Source organism: Amblyraja radiata, chromosome 16 (genome assembly GCF_010909765.2).
Source record: "Amblyraja radiata isolate CabotCenter1 chromosome 16, sAmbRad1.1.pri, whole genome shotgun sequence".
Classification (NCBI taxonomy): Eukaryota; Metazoa; Chordata; class Chondrichthyes; order Rajiformes; family Rajidae; genus Amblyraja; species Amblyraja radiata.
In genome coordinates, this window is record NC_045971.1 from 22,020,448 (window position 1) to 22,043,732 (window position 23,285).

General features: G+C 44.4%; 1 protein-coding gene across 1 annotated transcript in view; it reads right to left on the minus strand.

The window, feature by feature from the left end:
• Positions 1–23,032, minus strand: part of LOC116981746 (beta-1,4 N-acetylgalactosaminyltransferase 2-like) — a 39,671-nt gene extending 16,639 nt beyond the window's left edge. The window contains exons 1-3 of the mRNA XM_033034797.1: positions 22,806–23,032; positions 17,961–18,161; positions 11,571–11,705 (exon numbers count right to left, since the gene is read on the minus strand). Of these exons, the coding sequence (XP_032890688.1) occupies positions 11,571–11,705; positions 17,961–18,160 (335 nt within the window). The 5' untranslated portion in view covers position 18,161; positions 22,806–23,032. The remainder of the gene's footprint in view (positions 1–11,570; positions 11,706–17,960; positions 18,162–22,805) is intronic.
• Positions 23,033–23,285: the final 253 nt, after the last annotated feature.

A 23,285-nucleotide genomic window follows, 5' to 3' on the forward strand; every position in this document is an offset into this window, starting at 1 on the left:
GCTGGGCGCTTCTGAAGGTCCTGACGTGCATGAAGGCACTGAGACTGGGAAATGCACAGACTGCACCAAACTGCTGCAGACACTGGATATATTTGAAACGAGGATAGCAGCATTAGAAAAATACAAAGGACTAAAAATACTGCAAGAGTCAACGACAGAGACGGACCATGAACACGTCCTCCAGGATACAGTGCCGATGGGTGAGTTAGCTGAGCTAGCTCCGACAAACACACAACTAAATGATGACGATGAAAGCTACATTATATCCTTCCCGAAACTGGACAAGAGAGAGACAGTTCCAGCTGCCACTTACTGGCACCAAGTCGGCGTTAAGCCCAAACGGAAAACCACAGTGAATCAACAAGTTCACTCGACGCCAAATGCTAGGCTACCCAAAGCTAAAGTAGCACGTACCAGCCGGATTAGCCCGTCCCCGAAGCTAACTCTGCCGCTGAAAAACAGGTTCCTGCCACTACGAGAGTCCACGGACGACAGCCCGCAGAAACGTGATGAGAAACGGAGACGGAACACGTCGCCAGGCAGGCAAGCTGCCGCGAGCCCCGAGATGCGTCCGGACAGACGGCGCGGACAGAGACGGACCATGAACACGTCGCCAGGGAGGCGAGCTGCACATGGGTCCGTCACCTCAAGCCCCGGGGCGCGTCCGGACAGACGGCGCAGACAGAGACAACAAGGGCCCATCACACAGAAAGCGGATGAACCAGACACTCTGATTGTAGGAGATTCAGCCATAAAGGATATAACCAGTAAGAAGATCAAAACATGCTGCTTCCCAGATGTGACGGTTAGTGATGTCAACCAGAAACTAGCCACAATTATACTGGAAAACCCCAAAATCCCACAGGTAATTGTGCATGCAGGATTTAATGATATTCGAAAAGAACAGTCAGAACTTTTAAAGAGGGATTTTACTGAACTATTAGATACACTGGACAAATTAGACATTAAGTCATTCATCAGTGGTCCCATACCTGCAGTTGACAGGGGAATAAACACATTCAGTCGGCTACTTGCACTGAATACATGGCTTTCCAGAGTCTGCAATGAAAGAGGAAGGAGCTTTATTGACAACTTTAACTTGTTGTGGGGGCGCAAATATCTTTTCAGAGCAGATGGTGTACACCCAAACAGGTTCGGCTCAAGACTGTTAAGGGACAATCTTCTCTTCTCGCTCTCCCACAAATCTACCCTGCCGCGGTCTGACACACAGGCCGCAGTCAGACCACAGGTAGAGAAGCGAGGCAACAGCCCCCCCCACACATCTACCCTGCCACTGTCTGACACACAGGCCGCAGTCAGACCACAGACGTTGAGGAGAGACAACAGCCCCCCCCACCCACCCATCCCCATTGACGCGCCCTTACCCTCCCTACCATCCCCCACTGCTGATGCTGGCTTGGAGAGGAACGGCCACCACCCTCCTCTGCACTCGCCCATCGACGATGACCTCCACCCTCATCTCACCCATAGCCATAACAACACCAGCTCCACTGTTTCCTCCCATTATGATTTTCCATATGAATTGAAGAAACAGGAAAAAGGTGGCATTAAACTTGCATCTCTGTCTATGATGCTCAGCCCACGCCCCATATCAGTACCATTGCCACGTCACGGCCGCAGGGAGATAACAACCAAGCGGAGGGCGCCACAGCCCCCCTCCTGTATTGATAGCAGTCCTGAATATTACTGAGACAAGAAAGGGTTCAGCCGTAGACACATTACGAAGGAAGTTCCGCATAATCAGCTGCACCTAAGGTCGCCGACGTCAAACTATGGCACCTTCTGCATTCCTGTTGTGACTACTAAGAGAGTAAACAAAGGGAAACTTAGACACACTGCTAACATAACAAACCTAATACCTATTACCTCCAAACCAAAACCAACCATAAAGCCTATCAATAATACCATCAGGATGGGTCTGCTTAATGTTAGGTCTCTTAATTATTAAAGCTTTATTTCAGACACAGGTCCATATAACACATCAAACAGTACAAAGAATTACAAAGATACATTAAAAAAATTGCATATTAGCCTAAAATATATATAAGCTATTGCACCAATGCCGTCTTAGCCTAGAAGTGAATCTATAGCAGCTTTTCAGAGGGCTGACTAGGGCTTCAATTATGTGGTTCTCTGATTTGTCCAGGCGACACATAAAACTAAACATCAGCTGTCTTAAGAGTGCCTCACAGGTTGGCACTCTAGTGGACACAAACAATTGACTGGCACTATGCCACCTAGGGACACGAAGTAGCAACCTCATTGCATCATTGTATGCAACCTTAAGCCTCTGCATACTCTTTTTCTTACTTAATGTCATAATCAAGGCCATACTGAGAGCACACCTTCAGCATCTGCTGCAGCCCAGCACTAAATGGACAGAGCAGGACCAGGTCATCTGCATACATCAGATGATTAACAATAGTGTTGCCCACAAGACATGTCGCTCTTCCAGGGAGATGCTAAATGCATTTCGTTGTCTCTGTATTGTACACTGACAATGACAATTAAAATTGAATCTGAATCTGAATCTGAATCTGAACAGGGAACACTTCACAGAATCAGAGCACATATAAAACTTCCTTATAAGCATGTTGGCTTGAAGATAAGTTTTACAGCGCTGTCGGTAGAGGTCTTTGTCATCCTTCCAGTCATCAGATATGACATGACCTAAGTATTTAATTTCCTCACACACAGCAAGAGGACTGTCTGACAAATAAAAGGTCGGAAAAGTTGATTCCCTGTCCTCAGCGCTTCTAATTACCATTATGCGGCTTTTCTTAGCGTTATACTTAATGTCATAATCAAGGCCATACTGAGAGCACACCTTCAGCATCTGCTGCAGCCCAGCACTATATGGACAGAGCAGGACCAGGTCATCTGCATACATCAGATGATTAACAATAGTGTTGCCCACAAGACAGCCAGTTTTTAGCCTATTTAACTGATTTGACAATTCGTCCATATAAACATTAAATAAAATAGGAGACAAAATTCCTCCTTGCCGCACTCCGTTACTAACACAGAATGGAGCAGATACAACATTGTCCCATTTAACGTAAAACGTTTGATGGGCATACCAGAACACTAAGATTCTCACTAAGAATTTAGGGGCACCTCTATTTAGCAATTTTACAAACAAGTGTTTATGGTTAATTCTATCAAATGCCTTGGACGCATCAATAAAACATAGGAATACAGATGAATTCAGGCTTGTGTACCTGAACACAATCTCTTTAAGAGCATAGATACACAGGTCAGTTCCATGTTTTCTTTTGAACCCAAACTGATTGTCAGTAGTAAGGACATACATTTCTAGCTTTGTCAGCAGTATTCTCTCCAGTACTTTAGATAAGATACTGGCTAGTGCAATAGGTCGGTAATTATCAATACTGTTGAGCCTACCAGCCTTATCTTTAATCACAGGCACTAGCATTACAGGCATAATATCATTTGGCAAGACACCATGAACCAGACAGCCATTAAAGCACATGGAAAGCAAAGGGCAGAGCTTATAGCTGGCATATTTTAGATGTTCTGCAGTAATGCAGTCCATACCACAGGCTTTGTTGTTATCCAACATGTTAATGGCATCATAGACATCAGCTGCCCTAACTACCATATCTACAGAGAGATCAATATGTTCAGGATTGATTCTAACTGGGTTACTTTTAACACAGTTAAAAAGGTTACAGTAGTGCTCACGCCAACTCTCAGCTATTTTTTCTGGGCTACTAACACCTTCAATGTCAGACGGTAGGGGTGCTTTGCTGTTATTCATTACTCTGACCTCTTTCCAGAAGTTAGTAAGGTTGTTATTCTGTAGCTTCCTGGCAAGCGAGTCTGCTCTCATTGTGTTTTCATTTTTCTTAATAAAACGAAGAGCATATTTAACTCTAGCATTTGTGCATTTTTTCATATCTAGCAATACTCCCTGTCTAGGCCTACCTGCCTCTGACCAGAGTCTAAAGGCCTCTCTTGCCTCAGCGTACTGTAAATAACAAATCATTTTTAGTCAACGATTTTATTACCACCTCTAAACTGGATTTTATGTTTTTAACTGAAACATGGCTAGAACAAAATAACAGTGCAACCATTCTGATCGAGACAGCTCCTCCCAACCAAAATGTTTTTGATGTATGTAGATCTGGAAAAAGAGGTGGAGGGGTTGCTGCTATATTTTAAAATGTATTTCAGGGGAAACAGATGTCACTTGGTGATTTTCCATCATTCGAATACCTTTGTGCTGTATTGAAATGTTCCCCCAGAGTTCTCCTATTAGTTATTTACAGGCCTCCTAAATATTATGCTAATTTTTTCGATGACTTTACAGAATTATTGTCTAGCATCTCCACTGACTTTGACTGTCTAGTTATAACTGGTGATTTTAATTTTCATACTGATGATTTGAATGACAAGGGTGCAAAAGAATGTTTTACTATTTTAGACACATTTGACCTGTCTCAACATGTGAAAGAGGCTACTCATTGTAATGGGCACACCCTGGACTTGATTATCACAAAGGGTCTCATTGTTTCTGATATTTTCGTGACTGATCCTTCATTGTCTGACCACTTCTGTGTTTTCTTTAATATATCTTTTATTCCCGACATACAGACAAAATCAAATACTGTCAAAAAACGGTATATAAATGAACATTCTAATGTACTCTTTAAAAATGCCATCTCCTTCTTACCACCTCTAAACCCATGTTCTGCTGATGATCTTGTAGAAAACTTTAACTCCAAAATTGTGAAAGTTATAGATGTCATTGCACCTGTTACGGTTAAAACTATTTCTGGTAAGCAAAAGGCACCCTGGGGAAAAGCTGCTTTTGTAACAGCCCAGAAAAGAGAATGCCGGAAAGCTGAGCGCATCTGGCGGAAAACAAAACTTCATATTCACCATGACATCTATAAAGAGAGCCTCCGTGCCTACAATTTAGACTTAAAAAGTGCTAGAGAAACATTTTTCTCCAATATCATTAACAACAACACTAATAAGGCAAAAACCCTATTTGCAACTGTTGACAGACTGACCAACCCCCCAACACAATTACCACCTGAACTCCATTCCACGCAGAAATGCAATGAGTTTGCATTATTTTATACAGATAAAATTGAAGGCATCAGACGTGCCATCAATATCACCGCTTCAAACAAAAATGTTGGATCACCACCCTGTTTAGGCAAAGGTAACGTGGCAATGATGACATGCTTTAATGTCATAGACTCTAAAACTCTTGTGGAAACGGTGACACAACTAAGGCCATCCACCTGCTGCCTTGATGCTTTACCTACCAACTTCTTTAAGAATGTTTTTGACTGCCTAGCAATAGACATACTGCAAATAGTTAACAGCTCTCTTCAATCAGGCAATTTCCCAAATGCCTTGAAAACTGCAGTTATTAAACCTCTTTTAAAAAAGCGGAGCCTAGATGCCTCTATTATTAACAACTATAGACCAATATCAAACCTATCTTTCATAAGTAAAATCATTGAGAAAGTTGTCCTCCAGCAACTTAATCACTTCCTGGCTTCAACTGGCTGCTACGACAACTTCCAGTCAGGATTTCGACCTCTTCATAGCACCGAGACCGCCCTTATTAAAGTTGTAAACGACATCCGTCTTAACACAGGCTCTGGCAAAGTTTCAATATTAATGCTATTAGACCTCAGTGCTGCATTCAACACTGTTGATCACTCAATACTTTTGGACAGGTTGGAAAAATGGGTGGGGCTCTCAGGCACAGTCTTAAGTTGGTTCAGGTCATATTTACAAGATAGGAACTATTTTGTTTCCATTGGCGACTTTGTATCAGAACCAACCAACGTGACGTGTGGAGTCCCGCAAGGTTCGATCTTAGGGCCCTCTTTATTCAACATCTACATGCTCCCACTAGGGCAAATCATGCGAAATAATAATATTGACCACCACTGCTATGCCGATGACACTCAAATCTATGTAGCGCTATCACCAAATGACTATCGCCCCATAGATCTGTTGTGCCAGTGCATTGAGCAAGTCAAAGACTGGATGTGCCAAAATTTTCTCCAACTAAATAAGGACAAAACGGAGATAATTGTTTTTGGTGCTAAAAAAGAAAGGCTTAAAGTAACCCAACACCTTCACTCTCTGTCCCTGAAAACTTCAAACAAAGCCAGAAATCTTGGGGTCATTATGGATTCAGATTTAAATTTCGACAGTCACATCAAATCAGTAACAAAATCGGCCTACTATCACCTCAAAAACATAGCAAGATTAAGAGGACTCATGTCAGCTCAAGACTTAGAAAAACTTGTACATGCCTTTATTACTAGTAGGCTAGATTATTGTAACGGTCTCCTTGCAGGTCTTCCAAAAAAAACTGTCAGGCAGCTACAGCTTGTTCAGAACGCTGTTGCTAGAGTTCTAACAAAGACCAAAAAATTTGAACACATTACACCAATTCTTAAATCCTTACATTGGCTCCCTGTATGTCAGAGAATTGATTTTAAAATCCTGCTGCTCACCTATAAATCACTACATGGTTTAGGGCCAAAGTATATCATTGACATGCTTCCACTATATAAGCCTTCTAGACCGCTAAGATCTTCTGAAACCAATCTGCTAGTGATCCCCAGAGTAAATACAAAACATGGGAAAGCAGGATTTAGTTACTATGCAACAAATAGCTGGAATAAACTTCCTGAAGATTTAAGACTTGCCTCAACTTTGACCACTTTTAAAACAAGACTGAAATCTTTCAGCTAAATCTTAACTACATTGCACTTTTAACTTTTGCACTTTTTATAATGCATTTTTAATTTTGCTTTTCTTTTCTTTTAGTTCTTCTATTTTATTTCATTTTATTATTTCATTTATTGTATGACATGTTTTTATGTGAAGCACTTTGAGTCTGCCTCGTGTATGAAATGTGCTATATAAATAAAGTTGCCTTGCCTTGCCTAGAGACCCTTCTTTAGACTCCCTCTGGTTTTAGTGTCTTTAGTTTAATTTAAAGATACAGCGTGGAAACAGGCCCTTCAGCCCACCGAGTCCACGCCGACCACCGATCACCCGTACACTAGTTCTTTCCCACACATTAGCGGAGTAAATCAAGAGTCAAGAGTGTTTTATTCTCTCAAGTCCCAGTTAGAACAATGAAATCCTAACTTGCGGCAGCACAACAGAATATGTAAACATAGTACTCTGTAAACAATGTTATAAACGAGAAAACAAAACAGTGTATATTTATATATGAATATATAACTATATAAATATATATGTGTGTGTGTATAATATATATACCCACACACACACACAATTTCCCTCCTGGGATTAATAAAGTTCTATCGTATAGTATTTTGTGTGTAGGAAGGAACTGCAGATGCTGGTTTAAACTGAAGATAGACACAAAAAGCTAGAGTAACTCAACAGGTCAGACAGGATCTCTGGACAAAAGGAAAATATTACGTTTTGGGTTGGGTCTGAAATAGGTTCCTGCACACCTTTGGAATGTGGAAGGAAACAAGAGCACACGGAGAAAACCCATGTGATCAAAGGGAAAAGGAGCAAACTCCATACAGAGAGCACCCATATTCAGGATCAATTCCGGGTCTCTGACACTTTTAGGCAGCAACTTTATGGCCATGGTCTTGAACTTAATTAAAACGACAAGTGTGGCAAGGGGGGTGACATGAAAAAGAAAGGAAGAGGCGGAGACAGTCGGCTGTGGGAGAGCTGGGAATGGAAGGGGAAGGAGGGAGAAAGCAAGGGCTACCTGAAATTAGAGAAGCCAATGTGCATACCGCTGGGGTGTAAACTACCCCAAGCAAATATGAGGTGCAGAGAATTGAGGACACAGCCCAGAACGTCACACAAACCAACCTCCCTTCCATTGACACTCCATTCAATCCCTCTTCCTCCATCTCCGATAAGGAAAGATGTACAGAAGTGTGAAAACACTCACCTCCAGATTCAGGGACAGTTTCTTTCCAGCTGTCATCAGGCAACTGAACCATCCTATCAACGGTTCTGAGCTACTATGTCCCTCATTGGAGATCTTCAGACTATCTTGCACTAAACATTATTCCCTTTATCATGTATCTGTACACTGTGGATGGCGTGATAGTAATCATGTATAGTCTTTCTGCTGACTGGTTAGCATGCCACAAAAGCTTTTCACTGAACCTTGGTACATGTGACAATAAGCTAAACTAACTAACTAAATGTAGACACAAGGAACTTGAACAAAACATAAAGTATTGAAGGTACTCCAACACCTTCGGGACAGTCAGCATTTGTTTAGGGAATGGAGTGATGACGTTTCAGGTGTGATGAAAGACGTCGACCCAAAATGTCATCTGTCCATTCCCTCCACAGATGCAGCCTGGCTTGCCAAGTTCCTCCAGCATTTTGCTATAGTTTAATTGATGTAGTTTCCACCACCCCCTCCTTCCCCCCCACATCCTCCTCCCCCCCCCCCCCCCCCCACCACCTCCACCACCCCCCCCCCCCCCCCCCCCCCCACATCTCCTAACACTCTGCGGAACATTTTATCTGAGCATGGTGAATTCATCAACTTGTATTTCTGCTTCTTTTCTTAATATTTTCTTTCTTTCTATTCTGCTCACATTTTATTTTTTATACTCTTCTTCCTTAACAACAAAATCTCTTATGCATCCCTCCATCATTAAGACATGTGCAAATTGTTTCTTGAGAACCGTGTGTCTATGTTAAATACTGGCTGACACAAGTTACCTTTCTGGTCTTCAAGGGACCCAATATTTATCATATGTGTATGATAAATTATATACATATATGATAAATATTATATGTATATTCCACCAGTCAGCTTAGAATAGACAGAGAGTGGTGAATCTCTGGAACTCTCTGCCACAGAAGGTAGTTGAGGACAGTTCATTGGCTATATTTAAGAGGGAGTTAGATGTGGCCCTTGTGGCTAAAGGGATCAGGGGGTATGGAGAGAAGGCAGGTACGGGATACTGAGTTGGATGATCAGCCATGATCATATTGAATGGCGGTGCAGGCTTGAAGGGCCGAATGGCCTACTCCTGCACCTATTTTCTATGTTTCTATGTCTATGTTATGAATCACTCAAGGACTCAGCAATGAGTTTAGGGAACGAGCGGGAGGTCAGATGTGTGAGCATCTGGACTACAGTGCATGTTTCTGTGCCTGAGTATGTGGGTATGGTTAGAACACGGCTTTCTCTACAGAATCTCTGCTGACCATCTGTGCAATTCAGCCTATTGCTTTTACACCTCTGAAATCTGCCTACATATGTGATCTTCAGTTTCCGGTTGATTGTTCCGGGCTGATGGATATCTAAGAACACAACGGATGGCAATTCTAGTAAATTCTGCATCCCTAATAAATCACAATTATTGGGCAATTAAAAACAAAAATTAGATTTAAATAATTGTTAATGATTATAATGGTAGAAGTAAGCTCTCGTTCAGCAACTTACTTTCCAAATGGTTAAAAGAATAAGAACCATACCAAAACACTTCACAGTCAATGATCTACTGATGAAGTATAGTTAATACTGACTCAGGCTGACTTAGCAGCTAATGCATACAGAGAAAGATGCTGGTAGCAACAAGGAGATAAATGATTGAATAAGTTGTTCGGGTGATGGCTGAGGATTCACAAACATGAAACAGGCCCTATGGCTCACTGAGATCACACTGAGGTTTAAACACCCATTCATCCTCATCACATTTATTTTCCCTATATTCTCATTGCTTCCCACAAATGCGACCCCACTTGCACACCAGGGGCAACTTACAGTGGCCATTTAAGCAACCAAGATGCATACCTTTGGGACGCGAGAGAAAAGAGGAAAGTCACGTGACCATAGTGAAAATGAACAAACTCAACACACGATCACTAGGTTACCATCCCTTCAGCCCCTGACACCAAAGGCCAGTTTGTTTATCCACTTCTCCACTCACCACAATGCCAACACATCTGCTCTCTGTTCCACTGATAAGAGACTGAACAGCTAGGCAAAGTATCATGTATCTTGCACTTTTACGGATGTGGCTTTGGAGAGGAAATAAGCCAACATCTGGTGTCTCAGATTAGTTTGTCAGAGTTTAGAGATATAGCATGGAACAGGCTCTTTGGTACACCGAGTGCACGCCGACCAGCATTCTAACGTTATTCAACTTTCTCATCCACTCCCTACATTCTAGGGGCACTCTTTGTTTTACAGAGGCCAATTAACTCACAAATCCACGTCTTTGGGATGTGGAAGGAGACCAGAGCATGCAGGGGAAACCGATGTGGTAACAGGAAGAACGTCCAAACTCCACATAGACCACACAGCACTCAAAGATAGGAGCAAATCCGGGTTTCTGACAGGTTTGCGGCAGTGGTTCTACCCGTTGTGCCACTGTGACTCCCATTTGTTCTTCCACAAGAAAGTATCCTTGGCAATATTTATCCCCCATGCAACAGTGCCTAAAAAAGACGATCTGATCATTATTTCATTGCTGTTATTGGGATCTTGCTGCGTTCAGATTGATTCCTACATTATAGCTCACAGTAGACCAATGATTCTACTGGAGGTAATTATCTATATTACTAAAACTCTTTGTTTGTGCCGACAATGTGCCTCTCTGCTCTGCTTTTTCCTATCTTCTTCCAAACGCTAGGGCACAGCTTTCCCATTTTCACATATTCTATATTGTAGTAAATGCATACTATTTTCTGTGTGCTTAAGCAAAGCAAGAATGTCATTGTCCTATACAGGGACACATGACAATAAACTCACTTGAACTTGAACTTGAACTTCTACTCACATTTTCCCGTCAAAACAATAAATATCTTCCCGTCGCATTCCAACCTATATTTCCAATGTTATTCATGATTTAAAATTTCAAAGAAAGCCAAAACCACTTTCTCAGGGAGCATCCAATGATGGTGTCACAATGCCTCTCACAGTGCACCAATCACAATGGGCTCTCAAGCTGTCCAGGCCCTGGCGCTGCTCTACGACCTGGGGCAAGGAATGGGAGGGGAGGAGGAGGAGGGAAATGGGGTAGGGTCTCTACCCCTTCCCTCTCTGCCCCTCCCTCTCTCTACCCCCTCTCCCTCCCTCTCTACTCCCCTCCCTCTCCCTCTCTAACCCCCTCTCCATCTCTACCCCCTCCCCCTACCTCTCTACCCCCTCCCTCTCACCCGCCCCGCCCTCCCACGCTACCCCCTCCCTCTATACCCCCCTCCCTCTCTACCCCCTCCCTCTCTATCCGCCTCCCTCTCTAGGGAGTGGTGAGTATTGGGACCTATGGGTGAGTGGTGGACTATTGCATTTGGGGACCAGCCCTCCCCTGTGACGTTGCGCCCCCCCCCACCACGCCCAACCCGCGTTGGGGGACAGGACACAATGGGTCCTACTTGTTTGTCTATAAATGTGCTTTGGAAAATCCTGACACCAAAAATGATCTGATATAAATTCATGTCATTTTTTAAAAGTATGCAAAACCCTTCAATGCATAGATAATCCACACTGTTTATAGTGCCACCTATAATTTACTTACCTTTTTTTATATTGTTCATATTGTAATCCTCTTCGGTTTATGATTGCCAAATTATCGTTCCCAGCGTAAAATTTATCATATGTAAACATGCCTGGATTCAAAATTCTACAGCTGCAGGCATTTCTGCCGAATGTCCTACAGAAACAAAAAAAGTTGAAAATTGATCTACAAGTTCATTGTACAAACACTCAAAGTCAAAGAAAGAAATTTCAATATAGCCACAACCTGAATACAGATCCTGAAATGGAATTTTGTGAGAAATCCAATCATTGCTACACATTTATAGACACAAAATGCTGGAGTAACTCAGTGGTTCAGGCAGCATCTCTGAAGAGAAGGAATGGGAAACTTCACCCATTCCTTTGTGTCTATCCAGCATCTGCAGTTCCTTCCTACACACTCTTCACATACATGGCAGACCAAAAGCCAACAAGCATTTTACTTCTAAGTTTACTAAAGGAAATAAGCCATAGGTAAAATGTTCCTATACCAGAATTCATGGTATGTAGACTGAAAACTCTTTTTATGTGCTTGGAAAAATATCCAAGCACAAAGGGGAGAAAAGGAGATTGAATGTGGAATAGTACCACAGTACAACACAGGCCTTTTGCAATACAAAGCCTGACCTAGGTACCAACCTTGATATCAATTTAATCCCATCAACCTGCACATGGTCTATATCCCTCCATCCTATGCCTGAATAAATGGTTCTTAAATGCTCCAAAGACAAGTCAAATTGCACATTAAAGTCGCAAAGTGCTGGAATGACTTAACGGGTCAGGCAGCATCTCTGGAAAATATGGATAGGTGACTTTTCAGGTCAGGACACTCTGACCCGTGTTCTGAACTGCTGCTGACCTGCTGAGTTACTCTTGCACTTTATGTCAATCAGCACCTGCAGTTCCTAGTTTCAACATTACATCTCCTCTCCTCTCCTCCAGCCCTGCCTAGGGATTTCATGGGATTCATTATGGGGGGAGGCAAACATGGAAATCTATTCAGGGAACGTAATAGAGGTTTGTAGATTCTTGCCAACAACCAAGAGAGTTAAATTCAGTGCTGCCGGAAGATATTTTCCCTTCCTAAACTGCAACCTCAGAGGTGAGCATATAGCAACGTGAAGTATGGCTACAAAACTAACCTTTCTCTGAAACTGCAATGGATGCACATGGTCTTCCAGCCTTCCAACAGTGGGAACTGTGATGAAGGCTGATTCCTTCCACTGAATTGTTCTCACGGGCTAGGTTTTTCAATGGTTGAAAGATACAGCATGGAAACAAGCCCTTTGGCCCACTGAGTCCATGCTGACCATCCATCATGCCTTTGCACTACTTCTAGGTTATTCCACATTTTCAACCCCACTACCAACTATTTACAGAGGCCAATTAACCTATAAACCTGTACGCTTGGGATGTAGGAGAAACCAGAGCACCCAGACAAAACCCACGCGGTTATAGGGAGAACATGCAAACTCCACACAGACAGCACCAGATGTCAGGATCGAACCCTAGTCTCCAGCATCTGTGCGGCTGTGCCACCCCATGGTTGCTCCTACCAATTTCTTGGTGCCCCTGATCTACACAAAGCAGGCAGGGAGAAGAAACTCAAGCCCACTATTATAGAGGAGACTAAAGTCAGTCAGTCTGTCTGTCTGTCTGTCTGTCTGTCTGTCTGTCTGTCTGTCTGTCTGTCTGTCTGTCTGTCTGTCTGTCTGTCTGTCTGTCTGTCTTCTTGTTTATGTGTGTGTGTGTGTGTGTGTGTGTGTGTGTGTGTGTGTGTGTGTGTGTGTGTGTGTGTGTGTGTGAGAGTGTGAGAGTGTGAGAGTGTGTGTGTGTGTGTGTGTGTGTGTGTGTGTGTGTGTGTGTGTGTGTGTGTGTGTGTGTGTGTGTGTGTGAGAGTGTCTGTTATTGTCTTCTCTCAACTTTTCCCCGTCATCGATCTAATAAGTTTCCTTCACATTTTATGTTTTATATGTTTTATATTTTATTAGGCCAGTTCATTGGCTATATTTAAGAGGGAGTTAGATGTGGCCCGTGTGGCTAATGGGGCCTTTTCACGGGGCGAGTTGACGCAAGATGTCACCAGAGTGAAGAGGTCGTGGTCCAGCACGAGTCTCACACGATATAACGGGGGTAGATAAAGAGTTCCCACGGTACTCGGCATTTCTGTTATTTGTGCGAGTGACTTGTCCGTTTCCCGAGCGTTCGCGTTAAATCTTGAATGAACATCGTGAACTACACGTGACACAAATGATGTAACTTTTTTTTTCACACACTATATATATCCTCCCTTGGTTGAAGGCTCATTTGGAGACATATTTTACTGTGTATGTGGGAGACACAGATGGACTGAGCACAGTACCTCGGTCTTACTGTGTGTGGGAGAGGGGGAGAAAGAGACGTACACTCACAGAGGCAGAGTCTCTCAGCCTGTGTAAGAGGGAGGGAGAGAGAGAGAGAGGCACACACAAGGTGGATGTGAAATCTCACCTGCCTGTTTCAGTGACAGACACCCGCCGCCAGTAAATGAAGACACCCCCATCTGTCTCCCCCTCCTCTCCCTCGACTCCCCCACCTTTCCCTCCCAACTCCAGTCCCGTCCCGACCCCCTGGGAAACTGAATAGAGCAACAATATAGATATAGAAACTGAAACAATATAGAAACTGAATAGCGCAACATGGCAAAAACATCTCTGACACGCTTTACCCCCTTTCTTTGAGATTTTCTGGGAGCCATCTCTGCAAGTGTTCCTGTTAAAAAGATTATCCAACAATGACAATTAGGTGGGACGTCCTCGAAGGACACATGTTCCCTTGTCGATATTTTTACTCACCTTCTGTCCCCTCTGTCCAGCTTCCGGGTTTACCGTTCGCAGGAGTTCCCACGCGCTATATCTCTAAAATCTGAAGTTAGGTAATGTCTAAAGGAACTGCAGACGCTGGTTAATGCTGGTTAATACGCACAGAAGGACACAAAATGTTGGTGTAACTCAGCAGGTAAGTCAGATCTGGGAAGAAAAACATAAAAAGCTGGAGTAAGTCAGCGGGTCAGGCAGCATCTCTGGAGAAAAAGAATAGGTGACGATTCGAATCGGAGCCCTTCTTCAGACAGCCTAATCGGAATTGAGTCTGAAGATGTGTCTCGTCCCGAAACATCAGCTTTTTTTCTCCAGAGATGCTGCTTGACTCGCTGAGTTACTCCAGCTTTTTGTGTCTGTCTTCGGTTTAAACCAGCATGTGCAGTTCATTCCTTACACGGGTCTCTGTACAACATTGATTGGTACCGTTCCGGACCCCTGGACCCGAGGACTCCGACCTGTATCTCTCAAAGAAGTACATGTGAAAAATTTCTCACGGACCATAAAAATGCGTAACCTTTCAGTAAAGTCCCTTTTAAAGTCCCTTTTAAAGATTATAGTTATTTTCTTGAATCTCATTAACATAACTCATGAATAAGTTGATGTCCATATGCGGATGCAAATCTTTATTTTTATTTATTTTTTTAATTCAATCCCACAGAAGATAATTTTTACTCACCTTCTGTCCCCTCTGTCCAGCTTCCGGGTTCACCATTCGCAGGAGTTCCCACGGTACCCGCAAGAGTTATTACGGATATCGCACTGGCCACTACGTTCATATAATGTTGCAATACTCAACCACAAGTATACAAGTCAATCTTGGAGAAATTCAAACTTTCTTGAATTTTCTCCCGAGTGACCAAGTTACACGATGACCTGCCGTTAGCGCTACGGTGGTCCACGGTGGTCCACGAATGCCGTACAGTTATCGCACGAGGTTCCCACGATGTTAAACTCCGGTTAACTCTTGCGTCAAGTCGCCCCGTGAAAAGGCCGCTTTAAGGGATCAGGGGGTATGGAGAGAAGGCAGGTACAGGATACTGAGTTGGATGATCAGCCATGATCATATTGAATGGCGGTGCAGGCTCGAAGGGCCGAATGGCCTATTCCTGCACCTATTTTCTATGTTTCTATGTTATATTTCAAAAGTTATTGGTATTTTAAGGTTTAAAAAAGCCAACATTGACAAGATTTTTACTGTTAAAATACTCCCTGCCAGCTTCCATTAAACTTCGATGCAAAGTTGCAATACACGAACACTCTGTGCTTCGACCAACTTTTCACATGAATGGGGTATCACAGCCCGCCATCCAACATTTGCAACAATGTTGCCATCACAGCTCCTGGCAGGACAGGAAGGGGAGGGTCAATTGGTATTGCAATTGGGGAAGTGCAATTGGAATTTTATTTTTAAAGTCTAGTGCTGGGGAGGTAGGGGAGTGCTGGAATCTTACATTCGGCATTGGGTTGAGTTGGGCGACCATGCATCCTGTGGGGGCTACAGATTAGTGGTGCAATATTGCGTTGGGGAATGGGTTGCATTGGGGGACCAGGCCTCCCATGTGACACGGATGCAACGGGTCCCAGTTGGTCTAGTATACTATTAAAAGTCTCATCTTGTTTGTCTGTCTGTCTGTCTGTCTGTCTGTCTGTCTGTCTGTCTGTCTGTCTGTCTGTCTGTCTGTCTGTCTGTCTGTCTGTCTGTCTGCCTGATCAAGGAACTATGCCAAAACGGTACACAATTGTGCGAAAGTTTTTGCTGAATCTTACACAGCTTTTTCCCTTGGTCGTTAGTATCAAGTTTCTTCACATTTGATGTTATATTTCACAAGTTATTGATATTTAAAGTAAAGAAAAAGCCAACTTTGCAAATAATAACTGCCTGTGAGTGGGAGACTTTTCTTGTAGCTTCCGGTGATGATGCCACAATGGCATCTCACAGTCGTCCAATCACAATCGGATCTGATTTACACAAGCTGCTGTGAAGATTCCGAAAACCGAAAAAGACACCACGATGGGATCTTTAAGAAAGAACTGCAGATGCTGGAAAAATCGAAGGTAGACAAAAATGCTGGAGAAACTCAGCGGGTGAGGCAGCATCTATGGAGCGAAGAAATAAGTGACGTTTCAGGTCGAGATCCTTCTTCAGACTGATGTGGGGGGGAAAAGAAAGGAAGAGGTGGAGACATTAGGCTGCGGGAGAACTGGGAAGGAGGGAGAACGCAAGAACTATCTGAAATTGGAGAAGTCAATGTTCATACCGCTGGGGTGTAAACTACCCAGGCGGTAAACTACCCAGGTGCTGCTCCTCCGATTTAGAAACATAGAAAATAGGTGCAGGAGTAGGCCATTCGGCCCTTTGAGCCTGCACCGCCATTCAATATGATCATGGCTGATCATCCAACTCAGTATCTGGTACCTGCCTTTTCTCCATACCCCCTGATACCTTTAGCCACAAGGGCCACATCTAACTCCCTCTTAAATATAGCCAATTATCCTTAAACTGTGACCCCTTGTTCTGGACTTCCCCAACATCGGGAACAATCTTCCTGCATCTAGCCTGTCCAACCCCTTAAGAATTTTATAAGTTTCTATAAGATCCCCTCTCAATCTTCTAAATTCTAGCAAGTACAAGCCGAGTCTATCCAGTCTTTCTTCATATGAAAGTCCTGCCATCCCAGGAATCAGTCTGGTGAACCTTCTCTGTACTCTCTCTATGGCAAGAATGTCTTTCCTCAGATTAGGAGACCAAAACTGTACGCAATACTCCAGGTGTGGTCTCACCAAGACCCTGTACAACTGCAGTAGAACCTCCCTGCTCCTATACTCAAATCCTTTTGCTATGAATACAGAGACAATGGGAACAGTAGCTTCAAGGGAAGTAAGATTTTTGCCCCCCCTCCCCCCCCCACCGGGAGGGATTGATTTTCTCAAGGAGGCGCCGACGCCGACCCAAATGTCGAGTCCATTCATTGGCCCTGGGAAGCTCTGACTACCCCCCCCCTCCCCCCAACCCAAGTGGGAAAAATTAATTGCGTTGGGGAAACGGGTGAGTGGTGGAATATTGCGTTGGGGAAATGGGGCCCAACGGGTCAGGAGGTAGGGAGGGGAGAAGGGTTATGGAGGGTGGAAGGGGGGTGACTGAGGGTAGGGAGTGACTGAGGGTAGGGGAAAGGAGAGGGAGGGAGAGGTGAAGGAGGGATTGGAGGAGGAGAGGAGGTGTGGGGAGAGATGTGGGATGGTGAAGAGGTGGGAGAGGGATGAGGGGAAATGGGGGATGAGGGGAAATGAGCCGTGCCTGCGCAGTTGGCGACTATGGGTGTGTGGTAGAACATTGCGTTGGGCGAATGGGTTACGTTGGGGGAATGTGCGATGGGGTGATTGGCTCCGGTTGCGCCTGTCTCCGGGGTGAGCGCTGACGCCGCGTTCGGGGACCAACCCTCCCATGTGAAGCCGCACACCCCCCCTCCCCGCATTGGGGGATGGGGCCCAACGGGTCCCACTTGGTCTAGTTATATGTTAAAAGGACTTACCAGTCACTTCCATATGGAGAGAGAAATTTTAATTTATTCAATGGTTTCAGTTTTAAGTGTAAATCAACAGGGGTAGTGTTTTTTTTCCCATCCGTAAACAAAATCCTTGACTTGATAATGCCAGGTCTCAAGATCAAACTTATGAAAAATGCTTCCAACACAATTATCATGAAAATCAGGCAATATGTCTTGAGCTGCATGCTGAAAAAGGAACGTGATATAAAATTAAAACATGTTGAGAATCAAATTCAAATAAACAAATTTGCATAAACAAATAAAACAATATTTAAACTCTTCCATAAGACTGCAGTAGTGATTGATCAGAATTTGAATTTGATGGCAGCTGAGGAAGTTAAATTAAAATAATTTGGTGGTATGGGTATCAGGGGTTATGGGGAGAAGGAAGGAGAATGGGGTTAGAAGGGAGAGATAGATTAGCCATAATTGAATGGCGCAGTAGACTTGATGGGCCGAATGGCCTAATTCTGTTGCTATCACTAATGAACTTATGGTACAGTGCCAAAGCTGGCAGATCTGTTGCCTCATAGCACTAGAGACCAGGGTTCAATCCTCACATCAGGTTACTGTCTCTGCAGAGTTTGTATGTTCTCCCTGTAACCGTGCAGGTTCCTGCAAGGTGCTCCAGTTTCCTCCCACAAGAAATGCATGTTTGTAGGTTAATTGGTCTTTTGAATGCCACTAACGTATCTGGATTCAATCACTGCCCACAGCAGCGCATTTCAGGCATTCATCACCCTCCATGTAATAAACACCCCACATATCTCTTTTAAACGTTGCCCCACTCACTTTAAAGCTATGCTCTCTAGTATTCGATATTTTGATCCTGGGAAAAAGGTTCGACAGTTAAATAATTTGCACCACAGACTGGTTTGGCAACTCAAACACCCAGGAACGAAGGGGTTTACGAAAAGTGGTGAATACTGCCTGGTCCATCACATGTACTGACCTCCCCACTATTGAAGGGATCTATAGGAATTAGTGTCTCCAAGTGACAGGGAGCATCATCACCCTGGCCACGCTCTCATTTCACTCCTACCTTCGGAAAGAAGGTATAGGAGTCTGAAAACTGCAATGTCCAGGTTCAGGAGCAGTTCTTTTCCCCCAAACAAAATCAGGCGATTGAACACTGGGGGCAGGGGGCATGTGGATGAAGGGGGTGTGTGTGGGCAGGGATGGGTTGTGGGGGAGAGGGAGATGTGTGGGCGGGGTGGGTGTGGGAGTGGGGGTGTGTGGGGTGTGTGGGCTGGCGGAGTGGGTGGGAGGTGGTTGTGAAGGGGTGGGTATGTGGGCGGTGGGAGGGGTTGTTGGGAGGATGGGTGTGCGGGCAGGGGGGGGGGGATTGAGGGGGGCAGGGGTGTGGGCGGGGGTTGTGGGAGGGGGGGTTGTGGAAGAGGGGGGATGTGGGCGGGGGTGTGTGCACGAGGGGTTTGTGGGGGGAAGGGTGTGTGGGCGGGGGGGCGGTTGTGGGAGGAGGAGTGTGGGTGGGTGGGGGGTGTGTGGGGGATAGGTGTGTGGGGGAAAGGGTGTGTGTGGGCGGGGGAGTTGTGGAGGGAGTGGGTAGGTTTGGAGGCTCGATGGGAGAGACCTTACCAGGTTCTCCTGATGAGCCCAACTGCTGTTAAGGTAGAAGGAAGGAATGCATGGGTCCATCTTCACCAATGCAAGAGTATTAGTGGAAGAGTTTGAGCTGCTAACTTGTTTTCGTCAAGGAATTTCTTCGGTATGGGAACATCATACCCATCGAAAGTGAAGGGGGGGGGGTGAAGGGGGAAACTTTAATTCTTAGTCCCCTACCTGGTCGGAGAGGTGGGAAGCGGGCAATGCCTTACCGGGTCGCCATGCAGTAAGCTCCGGAGCGCTGTGGCCGCCGACTCCCAACATCGCGGAGCTGGGGCTGCGGGCGTCCGGCCGCGGGCGGCACCGGTTGTAGCTCCAACCCCGGCAACTCTACCCCTGGCTGCGCGGCGCTCCAAATCCAGCGTGGCCCGCGGCCGGACGCCCGCAGCCCCAGCTCCGCGATGTTGTGTGTCGGCGGCCACAGCGCTCCGGAGCTTACCGCACGGCGACCCGGTAAGGCATTGCCCGCTCCCCGCTGGTATCCCAGCACTGCGACGCCGCCGACTCCCAACATCGTGGAGCTGTGGCTGCGGGCGTCTGGCCGCGGGCGGCACTGGATTTGGAGCGCCGCGCAGCCAGGGGTAGAGTTGCCGGGGTCGGAGCTCCAACCGGCGCCGCCCGCGGCCGGACGCCCGCAGCCCCAGCTCCGCGATGTAGGGGACTAAGAATTAAAGTTTCCCCCTTCACCCCTCCACCACCACATAAAATCCCTCCAAACTAACTGACTAACATTTAAGCAATGATTTACAATGATTCCCCGGTCTCCGGGGAGGAGGCAGCCGCTCCAGACTTTTCAAGCCGCCCGCGCTACCTACCTAATCCACGCTAAAAATCTTCCATTCGGAAATCCGAAAAATTCCGAAATCCGAGAAGTGTCTGGTCCCAAGGCTTTCGGATAAAAGGTTGTGCACATGTATAGCGATTGTGTGATTAATGCTGCTGTTGTAATCGTGGTTTGAATTGTGACTGTATATTAATATAGCGTGATCTAGTGTAATTTAAAATAGTGTGATTTACTTTAGTTGTACTGTTGTCGAATGCTTATATTTTATTGCAGTGTGTTTATGCAAAACTCCAATTCAGACACTGTACAACTATTAATCCGGCATCTTTCTTCATTTCACCTCCAGAAGAACCGTCAGAATCCAAGGAGAATCATCTGTAAGGGAAGATCTAAAGGACGCTCCTATAGTAGACCCTGTTATGACACTATACGTGGACGGAAGTGCATCCATTGGGCCCCAGGGAAAGAGACTTTCTGTGTACGCTATTATGGATCAGGATGGGAACAGTGTAGAGGCAGCTGCTTTTGAGTCACCCTTTTCAGCCCAACAGGCTGAGCTGTTTGATTTAATCAGAGCATGTATTCTTGGAAGAGATCTGAAAGTAAACATATATACAGATTCTAGATATGCATTCGGAGTAGTACATGACTTTGGACAGCTGTAGAGGAATAGAGGATTTCTAACCTCGGCAGGAACTCAAATATCTCATAAGCAATTGGTGACTGATTTATTACATGCTCAGCTGCTACCTAGGCAAATTTCCGTAATGGAGTGTACCGCTCACACAAAGGGCCAGACCCCGATAGACATTGTGCTGACCAAGCAATAAAGGAGGTATCCCGGGAACGCAAGGTGGTGGTGCAAAAATGATGAGGCAGATAAAAAGTTCATGTAACAAGTCTCCCCCGGAAAAGCCAATGCCAACCATCCAGGAAATAATTCAGTTGCAGGTAGAATGCTCCTGAAGAGGACATATCATGATTATGGGTCACTCCGGCAGGGCAGACTTGTATGCCAGATCCTCTTGCAGTTTGGGTTGTGGAGTGTATGCATTTTGCGACTCACTGTGGTGCGAGAGCAATTATTCGGTGTTTGACTGAACCAGACTAAGGGGGGGGGGGGGGGGTAAGTTTAGGACCGGAATTACAGTAGGAATAAAGGCCGAGACTATTTTCTAAATAGGCAGAGAATCCAGAAATAGGTGCAAAGGGACTTGGAAGTGCTGGTGCACGATTCCCAAAAAGTTAATCTGCAAGTCAAATCGGTAGTAAGGAGGGCAAATGCAATGCTAGCATTTATTTCAAGAGGGCTAAAATACAAAAACAGGGATGTGATGCTGATGCTCTATAGGGCACTGATCAGTCCACACTTGGAATATTGTGAGCAATTTTGGGCACCATATCTGAGGAAGGGTTTGCTGGCTCTGGAGAGGGTCCAGAGGAGGTTTACAAAGGAAAGACCGGAAGTACTAGTGTAACTCAGTGGGTCAGTCAGGATCAGTGGAGAACTGGATAGCTAATGTTACAACACTGCTATTTTTCATGTTACAATGATGTACTTGTGTATCATTGTTGTATACCTGTTGTACTTGTGTATGCCTTGATTGTACTTGTGGTAGAGTGGTTTACTTTAGTTTAGCTTAGTTTATGAGTGTCACGTGTACCGAGGTGTAGCAAAAAGCTTTTATGTTGCGTGCTGTCCAGTCAGCAAAATATTATACATGACTATGATCAAGCCGTCCAACGTGTACAGATACAAGATAAAGGGAATAACATTTAGTGCAAGATAAAGTCCAGTAAAGTCTCATGAAAGATAGTCTGAAGGTCTTCAATGAGGTAATGGTAGGTCATGATTGCTCTCTGGTTGATGATAGGATGGTTCAATTACCTGATAACAGCTGGGACGAATCTGATGCTGAATCTGGAGTTATGTCTTTTCACAATTGTGTACCCCTTGCTTGATGAGAGAGGGGAGAAGAGGGAGTGACCGGGTTAAGACTGGTCCTTCATTATGTTAGTGGCCTTGCTGAGGCAACGTGCAGTGTAGATGGAGTCAATGGAAGGGAGGCTGTTTTGCGTGATGGTCTGAGCTACATCCACAACTTTGTTTGAGCCTGCCTTTATCTTGGAGTGCGCTTCATGACTAATTTGTTTTGCAAATGTTTGCAAAACTAAACATTTGCCTATTAGTTAGCCAAGATAAACTAATTTCACCACTTCTCTGTTTTAGAGAAAAACACAACTTTATTTCCACATTTCTTCAAAACTTTATCTAGTCCATTAAAAATGTAAATATTTCTAGCAAGTTTGCTGCTTTAATTTGGGCTTTCATTAGATCAAAATATTTTATAAGGCAGTCTATATATTTTTTAAATTCCCCATTACATTCAATGTTATGGCGATAAAAAAATAAGCAATCCTACCTTGAGTTTCCCTTGAATACGATACTGTAGCTGCAGAAAATATACCTTTTAAGCAGAACAATTCAAGCAAAACGGACACCGGTGCAGAAAATAAGAACTTAAAGTTGTTATAATTCGTTCTTGGTCCAAAAAGAACATAATAGAAGTGTCATTAACGTGTAGATTGTTTTAGTTGCTGTACTACCTGGAGTTCCGCACCACTTGACTGCAGTGTTAACAATTTTGCGTGATTTCGCAATCAGTGAGCACCACCCATATTTACATAATGCTGACAACATAGCAATCGTGCCCGTCATACAATTCAGATTCAGATTCAATTTTAATTGTCATTGTCAGTGTACAGTACAGAGACAACGAAATGCATTCTGATATTCACAATCTGATATTTAACCAATTATTGAGACATCTAAGTATAAAGATCAAAGTATAAAGTATAAAGTATAAAGTATAAAGTATAAAGTATAAAGTATAAAGTATAAA